The 24,506-nt window shown below is 43.3% G+C and overlaps 1 protein-coding gene across 3 annotated transcripts; it reads left to right on the top strand.

The window, feature by feature from the left end:
* The first annotated feature begins 879 nt into the window (after positions 1-879).
* Positions 880-11,224, top strand: tdrd5 (tudor domain containing 5). Of its 3 annotated transcripts, none has more exons than XM_087830798.1 (18): positions 880-1,225; positions 1,899-2,142; positions 2,230-2,432; positions 2,710-3,016; positions 3,165-3,340; positions 3,610-3,693; positions 3,949-4,005; positions 4,223-4,385; positions 4,605-4,708; positions 4,871-5,073; positions 5,165-5,374; positions 5,460-5,526; positions 5,712-5,912; positions 5,989-6,123; positions 8,891-8,956; positions 9,040-9,147; positions 9,260-9,428; positions 11,008-11,224. In XM_087830798.1, exons 2-18 carry the CDS (start codon positions 1,899-1,901, stop codon positions 11,073-11,075), a joined length of 2,565 nt encoding a protein of 854 aa, XP_087686924.1. In that variant the 5' UTR covers positions 880-1,225; the 3' UTR covers positions 11,076-11,224. The 3 variants fall into 3 exon arrangements, with proteins under 3 accessions (XP_087686924.1, XP_087686923.1, XP_087686922.1); XM_087830797.1 differs by having other exon boundaries at positions 881-1,225; positions 9,260-9,437; XM_087830796.1 differs by lacking the exon at positions 880-1,225 and having other exon boundaries at positions 1,574-2,142; positions 9,260-9,437.
* The last annotated feature ends 13,282 nt before the right edge of the window (positions 11,225-24,506 follow it).

Here is a 24,506-nt window from a genome sequence, read left to right as displayed (position 1 = left end):
GGAAACGTGTTTAGGTTACGTCTCTTCTGTGGTAAAGTCAACACCCCACGGAGATATGTGGAGAAGTGAGGTTTTTACTGTTTGGACTAATTATCCCAATGAAGCTCACGCTGAGTGTCTTATACAGGAATGTGCAGACGCAGGTCTGAAAGAGCTTTCTTTGTTTGGAAAGTTAAAGACATGCTGTAACCTCCCTGACTTGTGCTTAATTAAACTCAAACCTTATTGCGTGGCCCTCTTGAGGCGTGGAAAAGTCACTCGTATTTTTTCACAAAGAAGACATAGCTGGCTACAAGAGTGACCAGATAGCTACAGAGTAAATGTGGGGTGAGAGGCAGTTTGAGGTGAGGGAGTCACACTCCTGACAAAGTGAACACAGTGAGGATAAAACACGGAATCTTCGTATCCTCGTGTTCTCTCGTTTTAAACACACAAACCGTAAAAACTGTTGTCATCCACGTTCTGGTTTGTGTTTCAGGCTGAATGGTTGGTTTTGACCTGTTCAACCTGCTTCCCTCAGGTAAGCGCTACAGGTGCATCAGACTCAAAGCCATAACAACCCTGAACTCACACATGCACTGACAACACAGTTCCACTCACCAACCCACTTTGCTCTATACACAGACTACCACCACCCCTGTGCAATACGTAATTTACGTGCGATAACCCACACTGTAAATATATAAGACTATTCATTTGTCTATTTTTACATTTTATATTTTTGAAGAGGGTTCATATGCTGCAGAGCCGTGCACCTCACCGCCCTTTCTCTTCCCACATGTCTGCACTGAGTGGGGATGCTCTGTATCTCACTGTACACCTGAATAGTGACAATAAAAGGCATTTTATTCTACTCTATGAACCCATCCATTGTGAGTCTCACAAATGACAAAACTGGAAAAACGTCTTTTGGCTTTTTGTAAATCAAACTGTGGTGGACAGTTTCGGTACGTGGGTGGGACAAAGTGCTCTGCGCCCCACCTGTACGTGCGGTGCTTCTTCTTTGTTGTTGTGGGACCAGTATCAAGGTAAGGAGTAACAGTTTATTAGCTAGGCAGCTAACTAAAACGGCTTTCGGCTTCTTCGAATTTAAAGTTGTTGGGTTTTTTTTTTGTTGTTGTTTGTTTTGTTTTTTGCTTTGGCAACTGAATTTGTATCGTTAGCAAGTCCTGCTAGGTAGAGGCGTGCGGAGAGAGAAGGTTCGGCCCCTCGCAGCTACAGACAGGTGAGACTGTCCTGTTAGCATTTTGATGCTTTTTGGTAACGAAACCTTAGGCTAAAGATGCTTTTAGAACGATTTTATAACAAGACAAGACAGGTTTTTTTTTTAAACACTGTGCATTAATGTTCTCCTGCGACTTCTATGTTTCTGGTTCACAAGGCAGGAGCTAACTCCAGCTAATTAGAGGCAGGAGCTAACTCAAGCTAATTAAAGGCAGGAGCTAACTCCAGCTAGAGGCAGGAGCTAACTCCAGCTAATTAGAGGCAGGAGCCAACTCCAGCTAATTAAAGGCAGGAGCTAACTCCAGCTAATTAGAGGCAGGAGCTAACTCCAGCTAATTAGAGGCAGGAGCTAACTCCAGCTAATTAGAGGCAGTAGCTAACTCCAGCTAATTAGAGGCAGTAGCTAACTCCAGCTAATTAAAGGCAGGAGCTAACTCCAGTTAATTAGAGGCAGGAGCTAACTCAAGCTAATTAAAGGCAGGAGCTAACTTAAGCTAGCCTGTTTTAGGCAAGCCTGTGGACCTAAACGCAAAAAACATAAAGCCATGCGTTTGCCTTCACACTTAAATTGTGGAATCATATTTAGTAAAGTGGTTTTGTGTGTAGAGAAGGGTAGGGTGTCAGCGGTTCTCCTCTATGCCAGGTTCTTGACTTCCAGCTGCTGTGTTTTCCAGATGTATTCAGGTAAGATGAACCATGAGAACATTTTGGCTCAACTGAAGAAGGACGTTCGCTCCTTGCTCATTTCATCCAAGAATGGTTTAGCTCCGGAAGAGCTCCTGCGAGACTACGCCACCATGTTGGGCCATCCGATGCCCCTGAAAGTCCTGGGCTTCAGGAACATTTTGGATATGAGTCAGGAGATGCCTGATGTGGTGTCCATTAACTTCAGGCCAGATGGGAGCATATTCTTAAAAGGTAGCGTCTCGTTAAGGCATCAGCGCTCATGTCTTTGAACTCTTGAACAGGTTTAAGTATTTGACACTCTTGCTCTCTCCCGTGCAGCTGTTGGTCACGAGACCACTCGCAGCATGGAGGAGCTGGTGACCAAGCAGCGCTCTAAGCCAAACAAAAAGGGCAGCAGGGGAGGTGCCCGCTACTTACCAACTCATTCTCTGTCCCACTATGTGGTCCTCCCAAGAAGAGGTCCCGCTCCTCCAGCCATCCCTGCACAGCTGAGGACGGAGCTTCGAATACTGCTCTCACAAGTATGAATGAAATGTGTTTAATGTTTTGTGTCCATTATAACCTGGGCTTTTAAAGCCTGCTGTAGATTTTGCAGCTGGTTTATTTGCTTGGTATAAGTGCAGCATCATTCAAATGAAGCATGAGCAAAATGAGGGCACAGATTATTGATTATTGGCTTTTTTTGCACTTTATAAGGTCTAGCCTGTTAACGTGAACTTTGAAGAGAAGATACCTGACAGGCTTTTCTTTCTTCTGTCACTGTCTCTCAGTGGAGTAATAATGCGGCCGCTCTCTCAGGGTCCCATTAGGTTATCCGACTTGGAGGCTTGTTTCTGGCGCTGCTTTGGACGACCGCTTTGCATTCGCAGCTATGGGTTCTACTCCACTGGAGAGATGTTGGGGGCAGCGGCAGATCTGGTTGTCATTAGCCAGAGCAGGTTTGGCTCACTTGTGTTCCTGAGGGAGCATATGATCCCTAGGCCACTGCTCAAATTACCCGCCTCAACAAAGAGGGCTGGACCGATAAAACCAGCATTGCCGAGGACATGCAGGCCAGATTCTGAAAGGCCAGATGTCAAACTTCAGACGCCAAAAACACCTCCAGGTTCGTCCTTTGGACTTTTTCTTGTAGTTTTGTTTCGCTCCGTTTGTTCTTTGCACTTCTAACTGTTAGATTTGAAATGAAACTGAGAAACTTGGCTTTGTATTATTGGACTAGTCTGCATTTTGAAACACCTTTGTGTCCTCTTCAGCTGAAGCTCCAGAGAAACCAACATCTCTGAACCAGACATCTACCCAGAATTCCTTGGATTCTGCCCGTAGTGAGCCGGGAACCGTCGATAGCAAGCCGGGGGCGGACGAGAAGAACCAGGAAACCAAAGCTCAGCTTTCCCCAGAGATTCAGCTCTTTGATAACCATGTCCTCCAGGTTGGGTTTCATTTGCAGCTGAAATCCATCTCAGATATGAAATGTCTAATGTTCCGTTGCTTCTCACTGGAGAAACTGTGGCGCCTAAAAGACTCTGGTTTTGGTCAAACATTTGTGGTGTAATTGTTCAGGCACACTACAGCAGAAAAATCAGAAATAGTGCTGTTACTAAATCCTGTCAAGTAATGGTGAGATTGTGAGAAATCCTATTTGGTATACCTCGTATCTGTTAAGTGCAGTTTCTTTCTTCTTCTTAAATGTGATGTTAGCTGGAGGAGGGGCTTCGTCAGCAGATCCTGGAGAACGGAGTTGCTGGCACCATCAATCAGGAGCTGAAGGACAAACTACGAGCGGTGAGGCCTCGCACCGCTTTATCAGCATATGTCTTTGAGCCCAGTTTTAATCACGCAAGCGTAACAAGTGTAAAGTCTGCAAGTGCTGTTATACTTCATGTATGTGGGGGGGGGGAAGGACGCGTGAGTATATGACTCGCTCTCAGCCCGTCGTCGCTCTGAAACCGCCGTATTAATCACAGATGACCGTAAGAGGTCAACAGACGTTAAAGAAAGTATGTCGTGAAAATGATTAACGTGTCGACAACTCTGCAGGTCATAGGTCAGACGGACGGCGGATTATCAGTGCACAAACTGCCAGCTGAGTACAAGGTAAAAACAAGTTTGCATGTTTGTGTTGTTAACAGAGACTTTTCTAAACATCAAACTGATCCAGGATTTTAGAAGCAGAGCGGTCCTAATCACTAATAGAAACAACCCGTCACACACACACACGGTTAGCTCCCCCCACCCTGGAGGTCGCCTACGATCACAGCAGACATTAATAAAAGATGCACACTCTTAAATATCCTCCTTTCTTTCCTCCCAGAGGTGTTTTGGCGAGGACTTGCCTCTGCAGCAGAGCGGCTTTGTTAGCGTCACTGAACTCGTCGGTGCCATGAGTGACACTTTCCACCTGAGACCAGCAGAGGGAGCCAGTGGACAAGACTGGATAATCAGGACCATACATGATACTGAGGATACGCGTCCAGGTGTGTATTTATCAGTGCATCGTTTGCTTCGCTTACATGAGTAATGATTATTTAGTGTTACTGTAAATATAAATGAGTGTTTAACCCACATCTGTCTTCCTTATGTTTGTTCACAGTAAAGTCACTAATTACAGTCACATGTGGATTTCAGGTGTTGGAGCATCTTTGTGCAGTTATGACTTTCAACCAAGCAGGAAATGTATTTGTGTCTGTTTCTAGACTCAAAAGAGAGCGAGAGTTTTAATGATGATCAGACGTTTCCAATTGTCCCACCATCAGATGATGAGAACGAGCTGGTTACCAGTAACACACCCAAGCAAATGGTTTGAAAGCATATTTTTTTGTGTTTTGATCATAGCAAGTAATCAGTGATGCTTGATGCATGCACATTAAAAGTGATGACTCTGAACTTTACAGCCTGTAAGTCTGTAAGTGATAAAGAGGAGCTAAATATTATCGAGTGCCTTTTGTGTGTTTGTCTGTAGATTTCTGCGATTCCGGTGCATCTCAGCCCTGCTGTGCCCCTCGACGCCCTCCAAAGTAAGCCTCTCAAACCACCGACGCGCCACTGTGCTCGAGAGCTGGTGGAAGTCTTGGTGGAGCGGGTGGAGTCACCCGGATATTTCTACATTCGCTTCAGCGAGAGTGAGGAGGCCCGAGCTATGGAGAGCATGATCTTTGAGATGAGGTGGTGCATGTGTTAGCAGCAGCTACTGTACGGACTCTTTAACCGCGCCTACTCTGATCAGTACCATCTTTTCCCTCCTCTCGTCTCCTAGACGATGCTACACCTGCCCTCAGATGTCGGAGTGCTATCGCCTTCCCCAGAGATTTGTTCGACGGGGTCAGGTCTGCTGCGTGTCACCTGACGGAGTGTGGTTCTACCGGGTGGTGATCCATAAGGTCATCTCCCCCACTCAAGTGGAGGTGTACTATGTGGACTTTGGTGATGTGACAATGGTACCAACCGCCAACCTCAAGTTCCTCAAGTAGGGGCCTCTGCAAGCTCTCGTTAAAAGGATGATTTAAAAAAGATGTGTGCATATTCTGTAAATGTATCTGGCTGTTTCCCAGGTCGACTTATTCGGTTCTTCCAGCACAAGCTGTCCCATCTTCACTCGCTGGAATTAAACCCACCTCTGTGAGTCTGTGCCTTAGTTTAATTTTCAGTTTCCTTACAAAGACAAACCTTTCTATAGACTCCAGCACCAGTCCTTGGTAATGCCAGCGTCTCAGCAATCTTGTGATGGTTTAATTGAATGTTTTGGCTGTCAGAGCTCTTATGGTTTGGATTCATAAATGAGTGTTGCGGTCGGTCTCCTGCAGGGCAGCTGGACTCCTGAGGCAACAGCCGACTTCCAGAAACTGTGCACTGATCGCACCCTGGTGGGCGCTCTGGATTGTTACAGTGGAGACGTGCTGCAGCTCTACCTGTGTGACACACATACTGATGATGACATCTACATCCACACTGTCCTGCTGAGCCAAGGCCATGGGACGCCCTGCAGCCCTGCAGCCTCTGCAGCAGTGAGCGGCACCCACAAAACACTGGTTTGGTATCATAATCATGATCAGCAGCAGCAGTTTATCGTTCTTTTAACAGGATAGCTGTCAGGTCACACCAGTGAGTCTCTACCTGGGAGAGGGGGTGGCTGACCTGCCAGAGGTGAGGGAGGAAATGATTTCATCCCCAGAGCCAGGAGACACTTCTGAAGAGTCCATAATGGACAAGCTGAAGGTAGCACACTGGTCTCATAGAAACACAGTGCAGGGCTATAGTGCTCTTGCCCTGTGGGACGTTAGATTTGGCAAAAGATCATTTTATGTTTGTGGGTAATATTATTGGGTTTTTAAAAAATGTTTTTATTAGTTTAAAAAGATTATCGTTGTATACAGCTGCATTTAGCTGCATTTAGCTGACGTTGGGCCTCAGCTGGGATAGCCTCCAACGCCACCTCATCTGCATACGTGGTTGATGCCTTCATGTAGTGTGTTTTCTCTTTGCATAAATATAGATCTTCATTGTAAACTGATAAAGAGAACGCACAGCGGTGCATTAGAAGGCCACGGCTATGCAGAGAATAACGTTTCAGACTGTTGGATAAGGTTGAGTTTTGCACCCACGTCTAACATTTGTGTTATTTATAGGTGTTCAATTTTAATCAGTTGGGAACAACATCTTCAGCTTTCTAACTTCATTAGCTTGATTAAGATTCATTTCTTCCTCCTGAGCACTTCCCATCCAAAGAGCACAGATATGTGCCCTGCGTTAAACGCTGATACTCAAGCTCAGCACCAAACGACTGCTGCTCTTTGTACAGCGTCCTTAACCGTTTAAAGCCAGTCGGAGCAGCACGCTCCGTTTTGCGTAACTATTTTTAAATCGCTGTAGCTCTGCAACCACGTGAGCTAGTGCAATAATTTTTTTTGCATATGAAACCGGAGGAGTTGTACTTACATCTTATGCCATCAGCTTGTCCTCGGTCACAGTTTCCTTCCACATATAGTTTTGCAAAAACTGCATAAAAAGCACTTGCAGCAACAAAAACATAATATTCCAGAAACACGCTTTGCCGATCCGATCAACTGTTCCTAACACTTCCTACGTCCATCAGTGTGAACTATCACATGTCCGCCATGACCTGCCCGAAACTGGAAGTGACGTCATTTTGCAGAAATGTAGTTTTTTACCATCAGGGCCTCATGAGCCTATACTGGTGTTTTTAAAAGTTATGTTTGACTTTATGACTTTCTGTGTGGTTTCTGGGATGCTTAGGACTCATATTGCACTGCTGGAAATAGTTTATTTTGATGCATATGCTGCTTTTTTGCAAATTTGCATCATAATATTTATTTTCGTTTTTCCTGCAGTGTATAAAAATTGGTGTATTTCAAAAATAAAACTATGAAGACACTCAAAATAAATTTCCTGTGGTGGGAAACTATTTTGTGCAACTTTTTTGTATTTACAGTTTTGAGGGATAAGCCTCTTAAATTTCTCTAACTAGAAATATATGTTAAAAAAACAAAAACGATTTTCAATTATTTTGTAGTTTATTGCACTTTTTTGCAATTTATGTAATTACTATGCACTTAATGCAGACATATTATTAAAATCTGGGCTGTAATGGTTGTATTGATGTATATCAGCTTGAAATGCTCCCAAAAATGGCTCCACAGCATGTAAACATATAATATAAGCTCTGGCAGACTTGGTTCTATGGTAGGTCTTAAAGGGTTAAAGACCAAAATACTCCCAGGATTGTCATTTAAATGTTTTTTTAAATAGATTTGCAGCTTTACGCTGTTGTTGTCTGTTATCTGCGAGTGCAGTCTTTGCCTCTCATTGCATTCATTTCTCACATTCATGTAAAGCTTTTACTCTCCACTGTCCATAGTGCTTATCTTTGCAGCCATACTGTCACTGCTGCAGGCCCGCTGCAGCGCGCGCGCGCGCACGCGCACACACACACACACACACACACACACACACACACACACACACACACACACACACACACACACACACACACACACACACACACACACACACAGTCAGTGTACACACTTGGCTCAAACACACATGTCATCTCGCTGAAGGGAGAGTTGCAGTCAACGCTGCTTAATGTATAGCTGGGCTGTTGGAAGGTCACGGCTTGTTGTTGGACTATAAATAAGACTGCAGCCAATCGGTGAGTGTTTAATGGATATTGTATTACAAGATTGTCATTCTCTTATGTTAATGAGCAGCAAGTTGTTAAACTGAACATACTGGGAAGAAGATTTGACAGCGTTACAGCGTGTCCCAATAGCATTTGACTGGTATTTTTGTATATTTTATATATTATACACACATTTTTCATATGCTAGTGACATTAGAGTCACTGAAGTTAAAGGTGTGGCTTTCTTCCCATCATTTATTAACCAGCTAGTTTTAGCTGGTGGCTCATCGAAGCAATCCTCACACTCAGCTGCCTGTTTGGCTTTGACTGAGAGCAGGCATTCTTGCTCAGATGTTGATGTTTGACAAAGTGAGGAGATGCTCAGAGGTTCTTTTCCTAAAATCTGAGATCAGTGTTACACAGACCAGGTAGCGGCGTTGAAGCTAACCTAAGAAATTGAAACTGTGTTGTTTGGAGTGTTACGTAGGTCCTCTTTTTCCTGCAGGGTGATCGTTCTGTGGCCTTCCTCCACTACAGTCGTATTCAGTAAGATGGCCCCGCCCCTCCCTGAGCCTGGTTCTGCTGGAGGTTTCTTCCTGTTAAAAGGGAGTTTTTCCTTCCCACTGTCGCCAAAGTGCTGCTCATAGGGGGTCATATGATTGTTGGGTTTTCTCCATGTCTTATTGTAGAGTCGACCTTACAATATAAAGCTCCTTCAGGCGACTGTTGTTGTGATTGTATGAATAAAACTGAATTGAATTCCAGTTATAGATTTTATTTTCAATTACAAATGTGTCTGTAAATTAACATTTATGGTCTACGTACTTTGTCTTGATGCACCAGGTTGAAGATGATGAAATGCCCGCCCTGGAGTATATCTGGGAGAGCGAGGTTGTGCCTCACATCCAGGTATGAGCACCTGGCTCTGACCCTCATCTGTCCACTGAGGTTAAAAGACTGATGGTTGTTGTTTCCTGTTACAACTCGTTCAGGCTAAGGAGAAAAACCCGTTCAACGCTCTGCTGAAAGACCAAACCGTCACCTTCACCCTGACACCTCCAGATCTCATTCAGACCAAGATGACCACAGCTGACCTCACGGTGAGTCATCTGAAGAATATTAGATGTACCGATTGCATTTTATTTTATTTTATTTTTGCGGGGGGGGGGGGGTGTTTTTAGTCTGTTAATGAAAACGTAATTTTTTCCCCAGACACAGAGTCCGACTGCTCCACCAGCTCCACCCGTCATTAACCCCACTTCCATGAGAACAGAGGAGGTGCTGCACCAGCCTAAGGCCTCTGCCCCCTCCATGACCAGACCTCCTCTGATCCTCAGCACCCTGAGCCTCCACACTGCTGCCCTGGGTCAAATTCTGGATGGTACTCTGGGTACAGATGCACACACTGACCCCACAATATGCACACAAGTCATGTGACCAAAAGAATGCAGTCTTGGATCCGAGTAACTGCGTCACATTTATATAAATAACAAGCTTTGTTTGTGTGATTCTGAACTTTGCTAGATTACATCATCACCCATTACTCATGAATTATAGTTCTGCTGCATTTGTGGCAAGAACTTGTCTTTGGAAAGAATAATGCCGGGCTCACACTGTGCGATTTTTGGCCCATTTTGAGCCGATTTTTGAGTCGTGCGACCGTTTTGGCGATCGGCCCGATTTTGGCCTTCATCGTGCGTCGTGCATCGTGTAGTATACATGGGGTAACGAGAAGCGATTAACACCTCACGACCAGCTCCCGATCATCAATCGCTTGGTCGTGAGGGTGTCGCCGCAGTTTCTCACACTGCGCACGCGCAAACACAAATGTCAGCGAAAAAGACGGCGCAGCACGGCGGTGCAGCGTGTGATCTGGACACAAGCGACGGAGGCATTTGTAGAACTTTGGAAAGCTCATCCGAGCCTTTTCGACGTGGTCTCACAAAATGATCACGACCACAACAACCGTGAAAATAGTTGGATGGACGTTGCTGCTCAATCACAGCTGCCTGATCATGTTTTTCATTAGCAATTTAGCAAAGTTGATGGTGGTGTGTGTCTGTGTGAGTGAAGGACAGAGAGGGAGAGCGAGCGACAGATTTTCTGTTATAACCTTCATTTGATGGACGCACAGTGTGAGCACTCAGGTCGCATCAGAGCATCGTGACCTACGAACTTTTAACCCCTGCGAGTCAATCGTGCAGTTTGAGCAGGAGCTGAATCGCGCGACTGACAAAATCGCACAGTGTGAGCCCGGCATTAGTTAACATTTTGTTCTCATGATAAAGTAACATTATGGAACAAAGGTCCTGATTTGCACAAAAAAAGCCTCGTCTCTCCTGCACCTGCACACATCTTGTAATGAGATTAAACAGTGACCTTCATTAACCTACATATGCACCTCATTCAGTCCATCTCCCTCACACACACACACACACACACACACACACACACACACACACACACACACACACACACACACACACACACACACACAGACTGGCCTTCAATAAAATTAGTGTGTTCATGGATGGAGCGAGGGGGTATTGATTTCCACCCCGCTGCTCGCTATGGTGGATGTAGCTGCAGTGAAAACCTGACATAGATTCAATTAGACCTGTTACCAGAGCTATTTGACCCAACAAGCTGCTCTCTGTGCGTTTGCCCTGACATCGATACACCGCCGCTCCACCACGCCGGCGCTCGTGCAGTGAGGGGAGGAATAAATACAGCGGTGGATTTATCTACATCTACAAACATGCAGAAAAAGCTCGACAGGCTAGATGGTGCGTTTGAGTGCATCCCAAAAACACGTCACACTGAAGTTGGGCGACTTACTGATGACGTGCCCTGAAGTTTATTGAAATTCTCCCTTTTTAAAGAGTTTTTCTATTTTAAAGTGTAGAACGTATTATTCACTGAAATGGTTTTAAATGTGAGTCTCGGACTTTGTTTTCCAGATGGACCCATTTCTCACCGGTTCCCTCGGAAATCTGGCGTCACGTTTCCTCTGTTTGGGTCCAGATAGGCTGAGAGCGCCACAGCCAGTAAACACATGTTGCTGTTTTTTTCCTACATAGTTGAAGCTTTTTAAATACTGTGAACAAAGACCGAAACATGTCATGACTGATGGAATTTTATTTGGAAAAATAAATGTTATTGCTTGGACTGCTTTAATATTTTTAGAGAACTCTGTTCATTTGACCCTTGTTGTTCAGGCGACTCAGCGTTTGTGTTTTTGGTTTAATGTTCTTTATTTCTCCTTGTCAACTCCCTGTTTCCTGTTTTACTTTGATAGTCGCGTCCTTCGTTAATGTTTCCAGTGTTGTTTCCTCCACATCTCATTATTTGTGATCGCTCTCAGCTGTGTCCGATTCCCACGTTATCCCTCTGTGTATTTAAGTGCTGCGTTTTCCTCCGTCCATTGTCGCGTCCTTCCCTGTTTGCTGTGTGTTTTCTCGTCTCCCAGTGTTTAGTTCTTCGTTTCCAGTTTCCATGTTCAAGTTTTATTTAGATTTTTGTGAGTTTATTTTACGGATTATTTTTCCCAGCGAATAAAGCTGCCGCTTTGAGTTTACTGTTCTGTGTATGAGTCCTGCATTTGGCTCCGTCATCCTGCCTGCCACAGCACAAACTGTGACATTTTCACTTTGTTTTGTTAAGTAGGGGATATTTTAAGACGTCTTGGAGCTGGACGAGATGATGATCGTGGAGATTATTACAGCTATGAAGGAAGCAAAATAAAAGTGGATTCAATTCACCTTAGAGACTGGATGTTTCAGACGGTGCTATTTGGTATTTTTAAGCTGCTAAGACGGAGCTTGTTTTCTTGTTGGATTCACTGAAGGATCCACGTCTGCTGAGGCTGAACTTTTTTAATAGTTTGCAAACGTTAGCTCACTAAACTAGTTCATAAATGTCTCTTGTCAGTTTTTTCAGTGTTGTTTGACTTGTAGTTCTGCACCTGCACTGCTTTTCTCTTTACTGGTTTTGTCATCAATCAAGTGCAGTTAGTTCAGTGCAATGCCCTCACTTATGAGGATCACTTATCCATTGCAAAACACAGGTTTTGGGTGCTGCTGCATTCAGAGTCATGTAGACAGATGCAAACAGGTACAGTCCCAATCAAAAGTTTAAGACCACTTAAAAAATGGCCCCAAAATCCTATTTTGCACGGTTGAATCTTAACAAGGTTCAAAGTCAAGCTTCAACATGTAACAAGAAGAAATGGGAGTGAGACAAAACATTTTTTTGAGCAATTTATTGAAAATAACACTTAAACTGAAACAGGCTGTTTTAAAGCTGATCAAAAGTTTAGAGATAGAGATAGATAGATAAAACTTTATTAATCCCTCGGGTGGGTTCCTCTGGGAAATTTGTTTTCCAAAAAGCACAGCACCGACAGAAGTTACAGAGTTAAGAATATAATATATATATATATACACACACATATATAAATACAAAGACATATATAGATAAAATATACAAAGGGGATAAATAGAATAAATAGGAATAAAAATAAAAATACAAGTGAATTGCACATTTCAAGTATGGAGTCTATTGCACCGCTGATTATTAACAAAAAGTATTGCACAAAAGGTAATTGCACAGTGAAGTGGAGAGGCACTACAGCTTAGTTGTTCCCCCCTCCTTTGTCCTCCTGTTTCCCCTCCAGAGAGGAGTTAAACAGTCTGATGGCGTGTGGAACAAAGGAGTTTTTAAGTCTGTTGGTTCTTGTCTTTGGGAGAAGCAACCTGTCACTGAACAGACTCTTCTGGTTGTTTATGGCCGTGTGCAGAGGATGCCCAGCATATTCCATAATGTCCAGCAGTTTCTTTAGTGTCCTTTTCTCTGCCACTGACACCAGAGTGTCCAGCTTCATGCCGACCACAGAGCCAGCCTTCCTGATCAGTTTTTCCAGCCTGGATGAGTCCTTCTTTGCTGTGCTGCTCCCCCAGCACACCACAGCATAGGGCCACACCTCCAAAAAAAACCCCCCAAAACAGAAGTTTTAAACATGAACTCAGTGATGAGTCGCTCCACCGTTATTGTTGATCACTTCAAACATTGATGCTTGATGCCAGCGTTTCCATGAGGTGAGAGGGAACATTTCTCCAAGTGGCGAAGACGGCCGCATGAAGGACATCTACTGCCTGGAACTGTTGTCCATTTCTGTAAACTTCCCTTGCCATCCATCCCCAAAGGTTCTCACTTGGATTTAGATCAGGGGAACATGCAGGATGGTCCAAAATAGTGAGGTTATAAGAAGTCTCTTGTCCTGCAGGCATTGTGTACTGTAGCCTAAGGAGCTTGGAAAGAAAAGCGTCTGGACTTCTTTAAGTTGCTTGAAGACGTTTCACCTCTCATCCGAGAAGCTTCTTCAGTTTTAGGGTCAAATGGTGGCGAGTCCCAGAGTCGCACCATTTGACCTTAGCCCCCTCCACTGTGGCGCATAGAAAACACCTCAGGTGGGATCTGCTTGTCATGCTGGTAACGTTGGAAACCATCAGGACCATCGAGGTTACTTTTGTTCTCCTCAAAGAATAAAACTTTCTTCCACCTTTCAGTGTCCCATGTTTGGTTCTCTGTAGCAAAGTCCAAACGGTCAGTCCTGTGGCGTTCAAGGAGACGAGACGTTTTTTTGTTCTTGAAGCCTTTCAGCCTCAAATGGCGTCTGATGGTTATGGGGCTGCAGTCGGCGCCAGTAACGGCCTTAATGTGGGTCGAGAATCGTCCAGTGTCTCGACTGACAGGCAGTTTGATCCTCCGGCTCAGTGCTGGGGACTTTTTTTGGGTCTTCCACTTGAGTTTTTGTTCCATAACCCTCAGGATCATTTAGGAAATATCAAATGACCGTCTTACTGCGTCCCACCTCAGCAGCGATGGCGTGCTGTGAGAGATCCTGCTTATGCAGTTCAACAACCCGACCACGTTCAACAAGGGAAGCTTTGTTTTCCTTTGCCATCAGAGCATCATGACAGTCTGACTGCCTGACAGAAAATGACAATGAATCCACATTTTTGCACAGATTTGGCCTTTTAAAGGCAAGTGGTCCTAAACTTTTGATCTGGACTGTGCCCGTGTGCAGCTTTTTATATGACTTTGAATGCAGAGCAAAACCTGTGTTTAGCAATGCATAGAAATGACTGAGGACTAAAAGATTAGCACTGGGGCAATGATGATAAATCATCTCTAACATTAATGATCCTTATAAGTGAGGGCATTGCACTGATCAAAGACAATAGATCAAAGACAATAGTGTCAATAAAATTAATTGCATCTTGGCTAACAGCACAGAACTTGATTTTCAGCAAGAGCAGGAAATGAGCTAATAATGAACCACATGTATCCTTCTGAAGCCGAGGGGAGAAGCTAGAGCTTGCCTGCCAAAATGAGGCCAGACATATGAAGGTCAACGCAGAGCGTAGAGTTCTTGATCACTGTCTGCATCCTGCTGGGCTTCCTGACCTTTACTGGCTTACCAAATTATCCTTGTAAAAGGCTCCTAATGAGAGGGGCTCATCTCAGTCAAACAAAATCAGGACAAATTATTAACCTACATAACTTATAAACACACACACAAGTATTTTCTGCTTTAATAACACAGATGTGGAACCTCCGTTAACCATGATACAGGTTTTGTAGACATTAGCTCCAGTTTAACGTTGCCAACACGATCCAGCTCTGCATGAAGCTCAGCATTTGATGACACATTTCAAACAGACAAACATTTGCCTTCACTCTCTGAAATCTTTCTGTATGCACATAATCGCACGCACAACACTCATTAACAAGAGCACACTGCAAAAAGCAAAAGCACACGCGTGTGTCAGGCTCCATTATGATGTTTGTGAGGGTGGAGGGTGCAGCTTGGGAAGACAGACCCTCAGTAAACCTTATTAGGGAGGAGAGTAATGTGGTTGCAGCTGAATTAGCAGCCGACAGCAGCACAGCATCCCTGTGCTGAATGAACATGAAGATCTGATGGCTTCGATTTACAGGCAAAACCCCCAAACCAGACCGGCTGAAGAAAACTGTTTTGTTTCACAGGCTTTCGGTTCGGTAATTACACCAAGCAAAGGCAAAGTTGTTGATAATTTAGATGTCTGTCTCCACATTTGACCAGTTTCATAGACTGAGCCTCTCCATGAAAGAAAAACTGATTTTCTCCTTTATTTTTCTAATATGTGAGATTTACAATCATGGTTTTTATAAAAGAAAAAAAAAAGATTCTGTGTCAGTTTTGTTTTATTTAACAGGTCATAATAAAAATGATCTAATCATTACCAGGCATCCGATGAACAACAATACATGACATTATTTACTGGAAAAATAAAGCAAAGCAGACTCTGAAGCAGGGGCATAATTTGCAGGGAGTTTGGGGGGCTATGACCCCCCCTCCCCCAATCGGACCCAACCAATATAACCCCTCCGCCAATAAAATTATGAATTATCTTGCATAAATAGGCTGTTGATTTTCTTTACTCATTTCAGGTATTACCAGCAAAGTAGTTGCACGTTTTATCATCTGGGAATTTAGCCAAATTTATTTATTTATGTGGACAGAGACAGATGACGGCCCCCAATGTTCAGCACAAAGTTATGCCGATGCTCTGAAGCAAGACCCAAGGCAGACAAAATTCAAAGTTTGACTGATTTACTGAATAACAATGAGCATGTAGGCAAGATGACAGCAGGTTTACTGAGAGAGGAGAGATAGGTGAGTCAAGGTGACGAGGCTTACTTGTTTGTCTCACTTGTTTTCACCTGTAAATGGAGTTAAAGGAGGTTGGCCATTCAGAGGAGCAGATGCAGTGACCTCTGGACCTGCTTTTTTTTTTTTTTTTCCATATTTTTATTGAGAGACAAGTGTACATTAGTTTACAGTGACAATACAATCTGTTCCCCTCACATATTTTTTAGTTTTTCTTACATGAACAGATACGATAATATACACACACACACACAGGCACACCCACACACACGCTTAAATAAAATTAAAACAAACAAACAAACAAAACAAAACCTAAGAAGAACCTCTGGACCTGCTTAAAGGGAACAGGAAGAGTGAGCCACTCTTCAGCCACACAGATATGTTAGGCTAATCTTGCTAAAATGCTGGAGAGTCTTGAAGGAGCCTGATTACCTCTAATGAAACAAACGGTCTGGCAGAGACTGGTTGTTGGAGCTGGTCCTTGAGTGCTGGTTGAGGATGAGACTGATGTGCAACAGGTCTGCAACCGAGACTCAGGGAGAATTGGAAGGCCGAAGCAGAAAACAGACCAGCGGGGGCCCATCCATGACTGTTTCCTGCATGTTATGCTTTCCTTGCTTCAACAAAAAAACAAGGTGTGCTCGTTTCCTGTGTGACTTTACCAGTGTTTATCAGTTGTGGAGGAATTTTGCCATATTCTTCTTGACAATGTTGCTTCAGTTTATTCATATTTGTGAGTGAAACAGAGTTCAAAAAGAGCTTAACAATGAAATTCCTCTAAATTAATGTGCTTTGTGAATAGTTGGAGTCACCTTGTGGACAAATACTGCAACTGCATTAAGGTTCCAAATAGCTGTGCAGTAGCTGTCTCAGCAAAGGAAAATAATGCATGCTCATTAGTAAAAACACTCTCACAGAGGTACCTGTTAATATGTATTTTTATTGTAAGCAGTACTAGCATGTACACTGAAAGTTACAGGCATTTTGGTGCATTAATACCAACTTTATTCACCAGTAGCATTTTTGGTTAGCATGCTAAGCTAATACTAGATAGCTAGTGGGCGCTGTCTGGCTCCGCCCAGCTCTAACACTAATGAGACTAACTGTTGTAGTCCTTGTTAACAGATGATGACGACTGCGTGTCGTGCGTGTTGTTTTTCTGATTGTTTTTCAGCAGCTCGGCCCTTTAGTTCCAGTGAAGGAACTCTTGATGCGTCAGCCTTCTGTGATATTTTGACAATTTCATGCTCCCAGCTTGGTGGGATCAGTTTGGGAATGGCCCCTTCCTGTTCAAACGTGACTGTGCACAAAGTCCATAAAGACATGGATGACCAAGTTTGGTGTGGAAGAACTTGACGGGCCTGCACAGAGTCAAACCCCAACCTGATTGAGCACCTTTGCAATGAATTAGAGCGAAGCCTGCGATCTACGCCTTCTCGTCCAACATCATGTGTGACCTCATAAATGCGCTTCTGGAAAAATGGAAAAATTCCCATAAACACTCCTGAACTTTGTGGAAACCCTTCACACAACTGTTGAAGTTGGATTAACCTCCTAAGACCTGAACTCTTCCACAGCAGCATTTTTAATTTCTCTTTGATATTTGGGCTGATTGGGACCTGAATGTAAAAACAAAGAAGTACCAGATTTATTTATTTATTTTTACCTAATTTTTGTTCGTAAGGAAAATGAGAGCCACATATGAGGATATTCATTTAAAATTTTGATAGAACAGTTGCAATATAATGTCCTGGTAAGTTGTTATCAGGCCTAAATAACCCAAAATGTGATGTCCACATATGTGGACGCAGGTCCTAGGAGGTTAAGAATCGGCTGTCACTCAAGTTCATATGCATGTGAAGTTGTTCATAATAAAATTCTGATAATTATTAAGAAAACCAATCTCTTCAGCCCCTCCCCATTATCTATATTCAAGTCAGTGCCGCACTTCCTGCCGTTCTCCACCTGGATGCAGATGTGTCCAGGATTGTTTGCCAGCAGCAACCAGCTGCAGCTGAGCTCCAGGCTCAGTTAATATGCAATGGCACACGCTGACAGTTCCATTAAACTGTATTTATGGCAGCCACAAATAATTGATATGCAGATATGGCAGACCGGTCGCACTCGCAGAATTGTATTTGACCCAGCAGTGCAATGCATCAAGCTGCCACGCTCAGCGACAACAGACACAATATGCACCATCACCGCCTATTGTTTGCCCTCATACACATCTCTCACTGTCTGCTGCTTGTCTTGTTTTCCAGGTCGTATTTTCCTCATTTCCTCTTCTGTTTTTTATGATTTACCTTTTTTTTTTACCACCTGAAGCAACGGTTACTCACTAACTCGGAAAAAACAAACAGAAAAACTGACATTTCATGAAAGATAGTGTGGCAATATATCCACAAGGTAGAAGATGCTATGTGAGTTTGTCCTTCAGTAAGTACTGTAAATCTCTATAGCTAACCCCCTCTCTGCTCAGTCTACCGAAAGTCCCTCTGGTGCTTTAGCCTGGATTTGTACAACAAAAGACCGTCAGCTGTTCAACATATCTGGGATGAACAGTTCACTCGTATTCTGTCTTAAACAGCTGCAATAGGCGTTTGTTGCATTAAGCTATCGTATGTTGCTTTTTCCAGACGGACATTAAGAATCTCGAATCAGAGGAAAGAATAATATTTGCAGATTTAAGGCTAAGTAATGAAATACTCTGGTGATTACACTCTGATCAAACATTAGAGCAGAGTCCCAGCTGATGACAGGAATGAGGACAGGACCCTGGCGTGTAAACGACGGTGGTTTTGGAGCGGCGTTAGCAGCTGTTTGAGACTCGCAGGGAAAGACCTGACCGCGGACGGGGAGGTGGAGGTGAATGTGTGCTGCGGGCGGCTTTAGGGAAGAAGGTCTGAACGGCAGAAAGGCACAAAGGCAATGAATTTTTAAAGAACGGGGGCTCATTAAACCACAGCAGACATGATGAAATTGAACGAGGGGAATCTGACAGCGTGGGAAAGTGGAAGTGACAGAGAGAACGGAGCCGCGGGAATAGCTCGAAGGATGAAGCTGGATGTGAGGGGGCGGATCCTCCTCATCATCTGAAGCTCCTTTATTATAGCTTCACCTACAGCACGCCAGCTTTAAAATAACAGCGGCTTGGACATCAGAGATGCGCAGTAACGCATTACAACATGTTACTGTAATCTGATTACTTTTTCAAGTAATGAGTAATGTGAGGGATTACTATTGCAAAAAAGTAATTAGATTACTGTTACTTTTCAATAAGCACGCTGCATTACTGCGTTATTAAACCGTGATGTTGTTTGTGAGCGTCTGATGACAGTGACATACGAGCGTGCGGCGTTCGTGGCAGCGACAGACGTGTGCAGATCAACAATGGATAATATGGCGTGCAGAGAGACCATGCAGCGTTTAGTGTGGAAGTAATCACATTACTTTGAGTTTGATTCTGTCAAAGTGGGTTGTGACATTCACAGAGAAACCCCCGGATCCTCCCACTGACATGTCGCTGTGGGCAAACCTCCACCCGCCCCACTCCTGCTAAACAGCTGAATAGATTTAAGAGCTGCTGAGTCTTTGATTTGAGTTATTTCTGCTGTGTTTTACTTGCATCTATTTGAAAGAGTGTAAACACAAAAGATTATTTTATTTTATATGCTGGAATATGCAGGAGATATTGAAAGACTGTTGCATATAATTTCATTTTGCTTGATGCATAAAGTTAAAAGATTAAAATGAATAAAATACGTTTTAAAAAGAAACTTTTTCATTTGATGGATTCTGCAAAAAAATAGATTCATTATGTATTCAGGTTGTGTGTCATGTTTTTGAAAATTAAGTAACTAATTGCTTTCGAAAATAAGTAATCAGTAAAGTAATGGGATTACTTTTTTGGTGACATAATCAGTAATTAGTAACTAATTACTTTTTTCAAGTAACTTGACCAACACTGTTGGACAACTTGATCACAACAATTAACTGTGATGGGCTAATGCTGCTTTCTTAGTTGGCACAGAAGTTTCACAGTCACAGCAAAGACAACGTTCTGATTCTGATATGAACATGCTGGGCCATGAAGACTGGGTTTATACAACAGGGGAAACATCCAGTTTGTCCACCTTTACCCTGGATGTCTGTCTAAACTGCACCACATTTGTTATATTAGATAACCCATAAACCCATCTGTAATGTTCCTCCTCACAGTCAGAGATGTTGCCTCCTGGTCATCCAGGTGTTTCTGAGAGGTGTTTCTCTGGGTGAAGATGCCTCACTGAGGTCAGAGGAGACTGCTTTGAGCTCATAAGCAGGTAACAGTAACTCAAATAACCACGTTACATGCAGTAGAGCATCTCTGAATGCACAGCACGTCCAACCTTGAAGCAGATTAGCTACAGCAACAAAGCCCACAGTGGGTGCCACTCCTGTCAACTGAGAACGGGAAACTGAGGCTGCAGTTCACACTTTTGATGAGTGAGATTTTAGTGTTTTATCAGGTCATTTCTCAGAACTAATTAGCCAATACCTGTGTCCTTGAGCTGCACCTGTACATTTTATTAATGCAACTGGCTAAGCAAGCTAGGTAAGTGCTAGCCAATATATAAGTATATAAGTCACATGAGGTGTGAAAAACCAACATGGTGCCACACAAACATGTAAGAATCTACAACCACTGGGTGATGTCCACATCGTGAGGGATGCAGCCCAAACCACACCTGTCACCTGTCAGTCAAAGCACGCAGCAAGAGCACTTTCACTGTATTTGAGCAGCTCTAATCTTATTATCTGACCAATAATATGGCTGATGTCACGGTCTGTTCACTGTAGAGCAGCTAGGATGTTTGGGATAACGAGCAGATAAGATAAGGATCGAAGTTTCCGCAGTAAAAGTGATTTTATGGATACAAGTGTAGCAAACAGTACTTCAGTAAGATTGTACTTCTTGTATTAATGCTAGGTACTGATCTTGTACTCTATACGCTGTTTATTTCCTGTGATTTGTTTCATCTGCACTTTAGTGTAAATAGATACTGATGTTAACTTTGGAAAATCGGCACTGAATGAAGAGCAGGCGGCGCTGCAGGTCACCTGATGAATGGCTTCACTTACAGCCAACAGTGTAATGCTTAGTCATGATCTATCATCGCCCACAGGGCTCTCCTCTTCTTGTCGCCTCCTCTCTTCTTTCCATTTCTCCTCCTCTGTCTCCTGCCCATATTGTACTTCTACTTCTAATCTGGTCTCGTCTCTTTTCTCGCACCGTTTCTGTCCGGCATGTTCCTTCTGTCTGCCTCTGGGATCCGTTTTGTTCACGTATGCACGGACAGAGGAAACTGAAATGCAGTAACTGTTGTGAAAGTTAGATAAAACCCAGCACCACAGTGAACATGAGGAAAATGCACACAGCACTGTGGATTTATTAAGCTCATCAAATGACACAAACATACAGTCTGGAAACTCTGGTCATTTTGATTTTTGTCTACAAATATAGACGAATTCAAGCCTTCTGTCCAGTTCTTGAACATGTGAATTAAGCATTCGCGTCGCGCTGCATTTGCAGAGCAGCTTCTCTTTGTTTGAGAGGCTTCTTTAGCAGATTTACTTTGATGTCTAGCTGGTGATCAGCCACTCTGACATAAATTAATTTGGGAATTCACTTTTCATGCGAGCTCTCCGGTCCCAGTGGCAGCAAAGCAGCCTCAAAGCATTCACTGTGCTTCAGTCAGTTGGATGATATTATCATCTCGATATGCAGGGCCTGCATTTAATTCAACACATTATTCCAAAGTAATTAAACTTTAATTTGCACTAAATTCATTTACTAACAAATCAATTAGTTAACTCTTCAACAGCTTGGAAAGAAAAGCGTCTGGACTTCTTTAAGTTGCTTGAAGATGTTAAGCCCTGTGGGAGTTTCCCCCCAAGAGGGTCATGAACCTAATCATCCTCCACCTAATCACATGAGCCAAGGTGTGAAAACGGGTGTGGGTCACAATCAACCAAGGTTTCAGGTGAACCCGCTGTGAAACCTAGCCCCACCCTATCATCTGATTTTCTGAGGTCAAGTCAAGTCATCTTTATTTATATAACACATTTAAAAGACATCAAGTGTCGGCCAAAGTGCTGAACAGAGGGATAATGTAATAAAAGAATTAAAATAGAAAACATTTTAAAAAAAAAGAAGAATAAGACATGTAATATCAAAGAGATCCGAAAGCCTTGGAAAAAAAGTAGGTCTTGAGATTCGATTTAAAGGCTTCCAAGGATGAAGAGAATTTTATGAAGGGGGGGAGACTATTCCAGAGTTCCGGGGCGGCAATGGAGAAAGCTGTCACCTCTAGATTTGAGCTGGGAACTGATAAAACCATCTGACTGGAGGAGCGCAGAGATCGAGTGGGCAGGCTAAGAAGATCTGAAATGTAACCTGGAGCCAAACCATGGAGGGCTTTAAAAACAAATAATAAAACCTTAAAATCAATTCTGTGTTTAACTGGTAGCCAATGTAGAGATGCGAGTACCGGGGTAATATTCTCTCTTTCTAGTCCCCGTCAGGAGCCTCGCGGCTGCATTTTGAACAAGTTGCAGGTGTGACAGGCTTGAGTGACAAATGCCTAAATAGAGAGAGTTACAGTAGTCAAGACGTGACGATATGAAAGCATGGATAACAGTTTCCAGGTCTTTAGATGACAGGATATTTTTGAGTTTAGAAACGCTCCTGAGTTGGAAAAAACTGCCACGAACAACTGAATTTATTTGCTCGTCCAGCTTGAGAGTGGAATCAAAAATGAAACCAAGATTTTTTACATGGGGATGTACATGAGCTGATAATGGGCCCAGATTGTTTCTTATGAGACTAACAGAGTCCTGCTTACCGAAGATTATAATGTCGGTTTTGTCATGATTTAGTTTGAGAAGGTTCAGAGACATCCAGCAATGTATGTCGCTAAGACACTCTGAGACTTTCTGCAGCGTACTATCAGCACCTGGTTTTAGAGAGAGGTAGAACTGTGCATCATCTGCATAAGAGTGGTAAGAGATCTGGTGTTTCTGAAAAATGGAGCCTAATGGGAGCATGTATAAGGAGAATAAGACCGGACCCAGAATAGAGCCCTGAGGTATTCACTCCCCCCATGGGGGGGGGGGCTTAAATCTGGGACTCTCCACCATTTGACCTTAGAACTGAAGAAGCTTCTCAGACGAGAGGTGAAATGTCTTCAATCAACTTAAAGAAGTCCAGACACTTTTCTTTCCAAGCTCCTTAGACTACGATGAGCTGGATGACTGAGAACCTTCACAGAGACTAAAATGCACCTTTTTAGAGATTTTAGCGGTGGAAGGAGAACTTTGTGACCTTTTTCTTAAAAAGTCTTTTCATATAGAAAACTTTGACATGCAAACTTAGATGATGTGGACAAAACTATTAGTCCACACATTTTGTCTTCCACCCCATGCAGGGTGCCTTTACAAACATTTACACTGAATTTAATATAACAGTCAGTTTTTCCTAGACACTAAACCATCAGCTGCGGAATTATTACACACTGGAAGGGTTTGGAAGCTTCACGGTGGAGATGCCAGATGCTGATGTGTTCCAAACCTCCTCTGACATTAACATCAGCACCAAAAGTGTGCAGTGGGAGCTTCGTGGCATGCTTTTCTATGGTCTCCACTCTCACGGCACACTGTGAGCCAGGTTGCTATAGAGATGCTGCACACACACCCAAACACCTAGTCAGGTGATGGCTGCTTTAGCTCTTACGTGGTTTGATTTTGATTTTACCTCGTCAGTGCCCAGCTTTGCTGCCCAGTATCCATTGCATTGTGTTTCTACAGTGCACTTCCCATAACCCATCAGTCCATCAGACGGCGCAGGTCAGACATGAGTTATAAAGCTCTGGCTCAAACTGTGATGGATATCTTGTCTGACTGACTGCTTGATTAACTGCAACGAGCCATTGTTTAACGCATCTGCTGTAACTCATATTTATATCAGTCACCAAAATAGGATACATATGCTTCAGAAACTGCTAGCCAGATTTTCAGGTTAGGGTTAATCATGTCAACCAGCACATGTCTACACTTACACAACTTTCCCCCCTTTTTGGCACAGCAGTATATGTGTGTTACATCGTCTGCCCTCTCTCAGACCCTTCTGCCTATTCTATCATCTAGTCCCCTCCTCTGACTAAAATATAATACTGTAATACGGAGTAACGTCCTGGATGTAATGAGGGAAGGTCACTGCTGACTGATCCGGCAATGTGAAACTCAAATCTTGTGTCTGCACCTCCCCCAGAGTCGATACTGTCAGTTAAATCAAACAGCTCTAGCTGGATGCTCTCTTTCTCTTTTACATTTCAGATACACAGTTTTTGCACAGACTGGTGTGGCGTGCATTTACAGAACATTTAAAGCAGTGACTAAAGGTTTTGAGCCGTATCCTTGAGGCGACTCTAGTTTTACTGAATGAGCATCTTTAATCCATACAGCCACGGCGCTCCTTTACACATGGAGGGAAGTTCCTGTTAAAGTTTTAACTTTGACTCTCCCATAGTTTTCCTGTAAAATGGGCTTTTATGGATTAATATCTTGATTAAAGACATTTCAGTTTTTGTCATAGTGGTGGATCAAAGAAACAGATTTCTATGAATACTCTACACTTGTTCGTCACTGTTCCAGTCAAGTAATGGTTTGACACAGAAGTTCTGAAAAACAATAACTTGTGTTTAC

This window comes from Neolamprologus brichardi, chromosome 17 (assembly GCF_056152115.1).
Source record: "Neolamprologus brichardi isolate AB-2024 chromosome 17, ASM5615211v1, whole genome shotgun sequence".
NCBI classification, from domain to species: domain Eukaryota; kingdom Metazoa; phylum Chordata; class Actinopteri; order Cichliformes; family Cichlidae; genus Neolamprologus; species Neolamprologus brichardi.
The sequence above is the reverse complement of the archived record's forward strand: the minus strand, read 5'-3'. Positions and strand labels throughout refer to the sequence as shown.

Excerpts from the sequence above, each read along its gene's own strand:
- tdrd5 (XM_087830796.1), top strand. The coding sequence starts at position 1,770 with ATGCGTTTGCCTTCACACTTAAATTGTGGAATCATATTTAGTAAAGTG. Across the intron at positions 4,006-4,222 it reads AACTGCCAGCTGAGTACAAG|AGGTGTTTTGGCGAGGACTT; the intron begins GTAAAAACAAGT and ends CTTTCCTCCCAG. Across the intron at positions 6,124-8,890 it reads CCATAATGGACAAGCTGAAG|GTTGAAGATGATGAAATGCC; the intron begins GTAGCACACTGG and ends TTGATGCACCAG.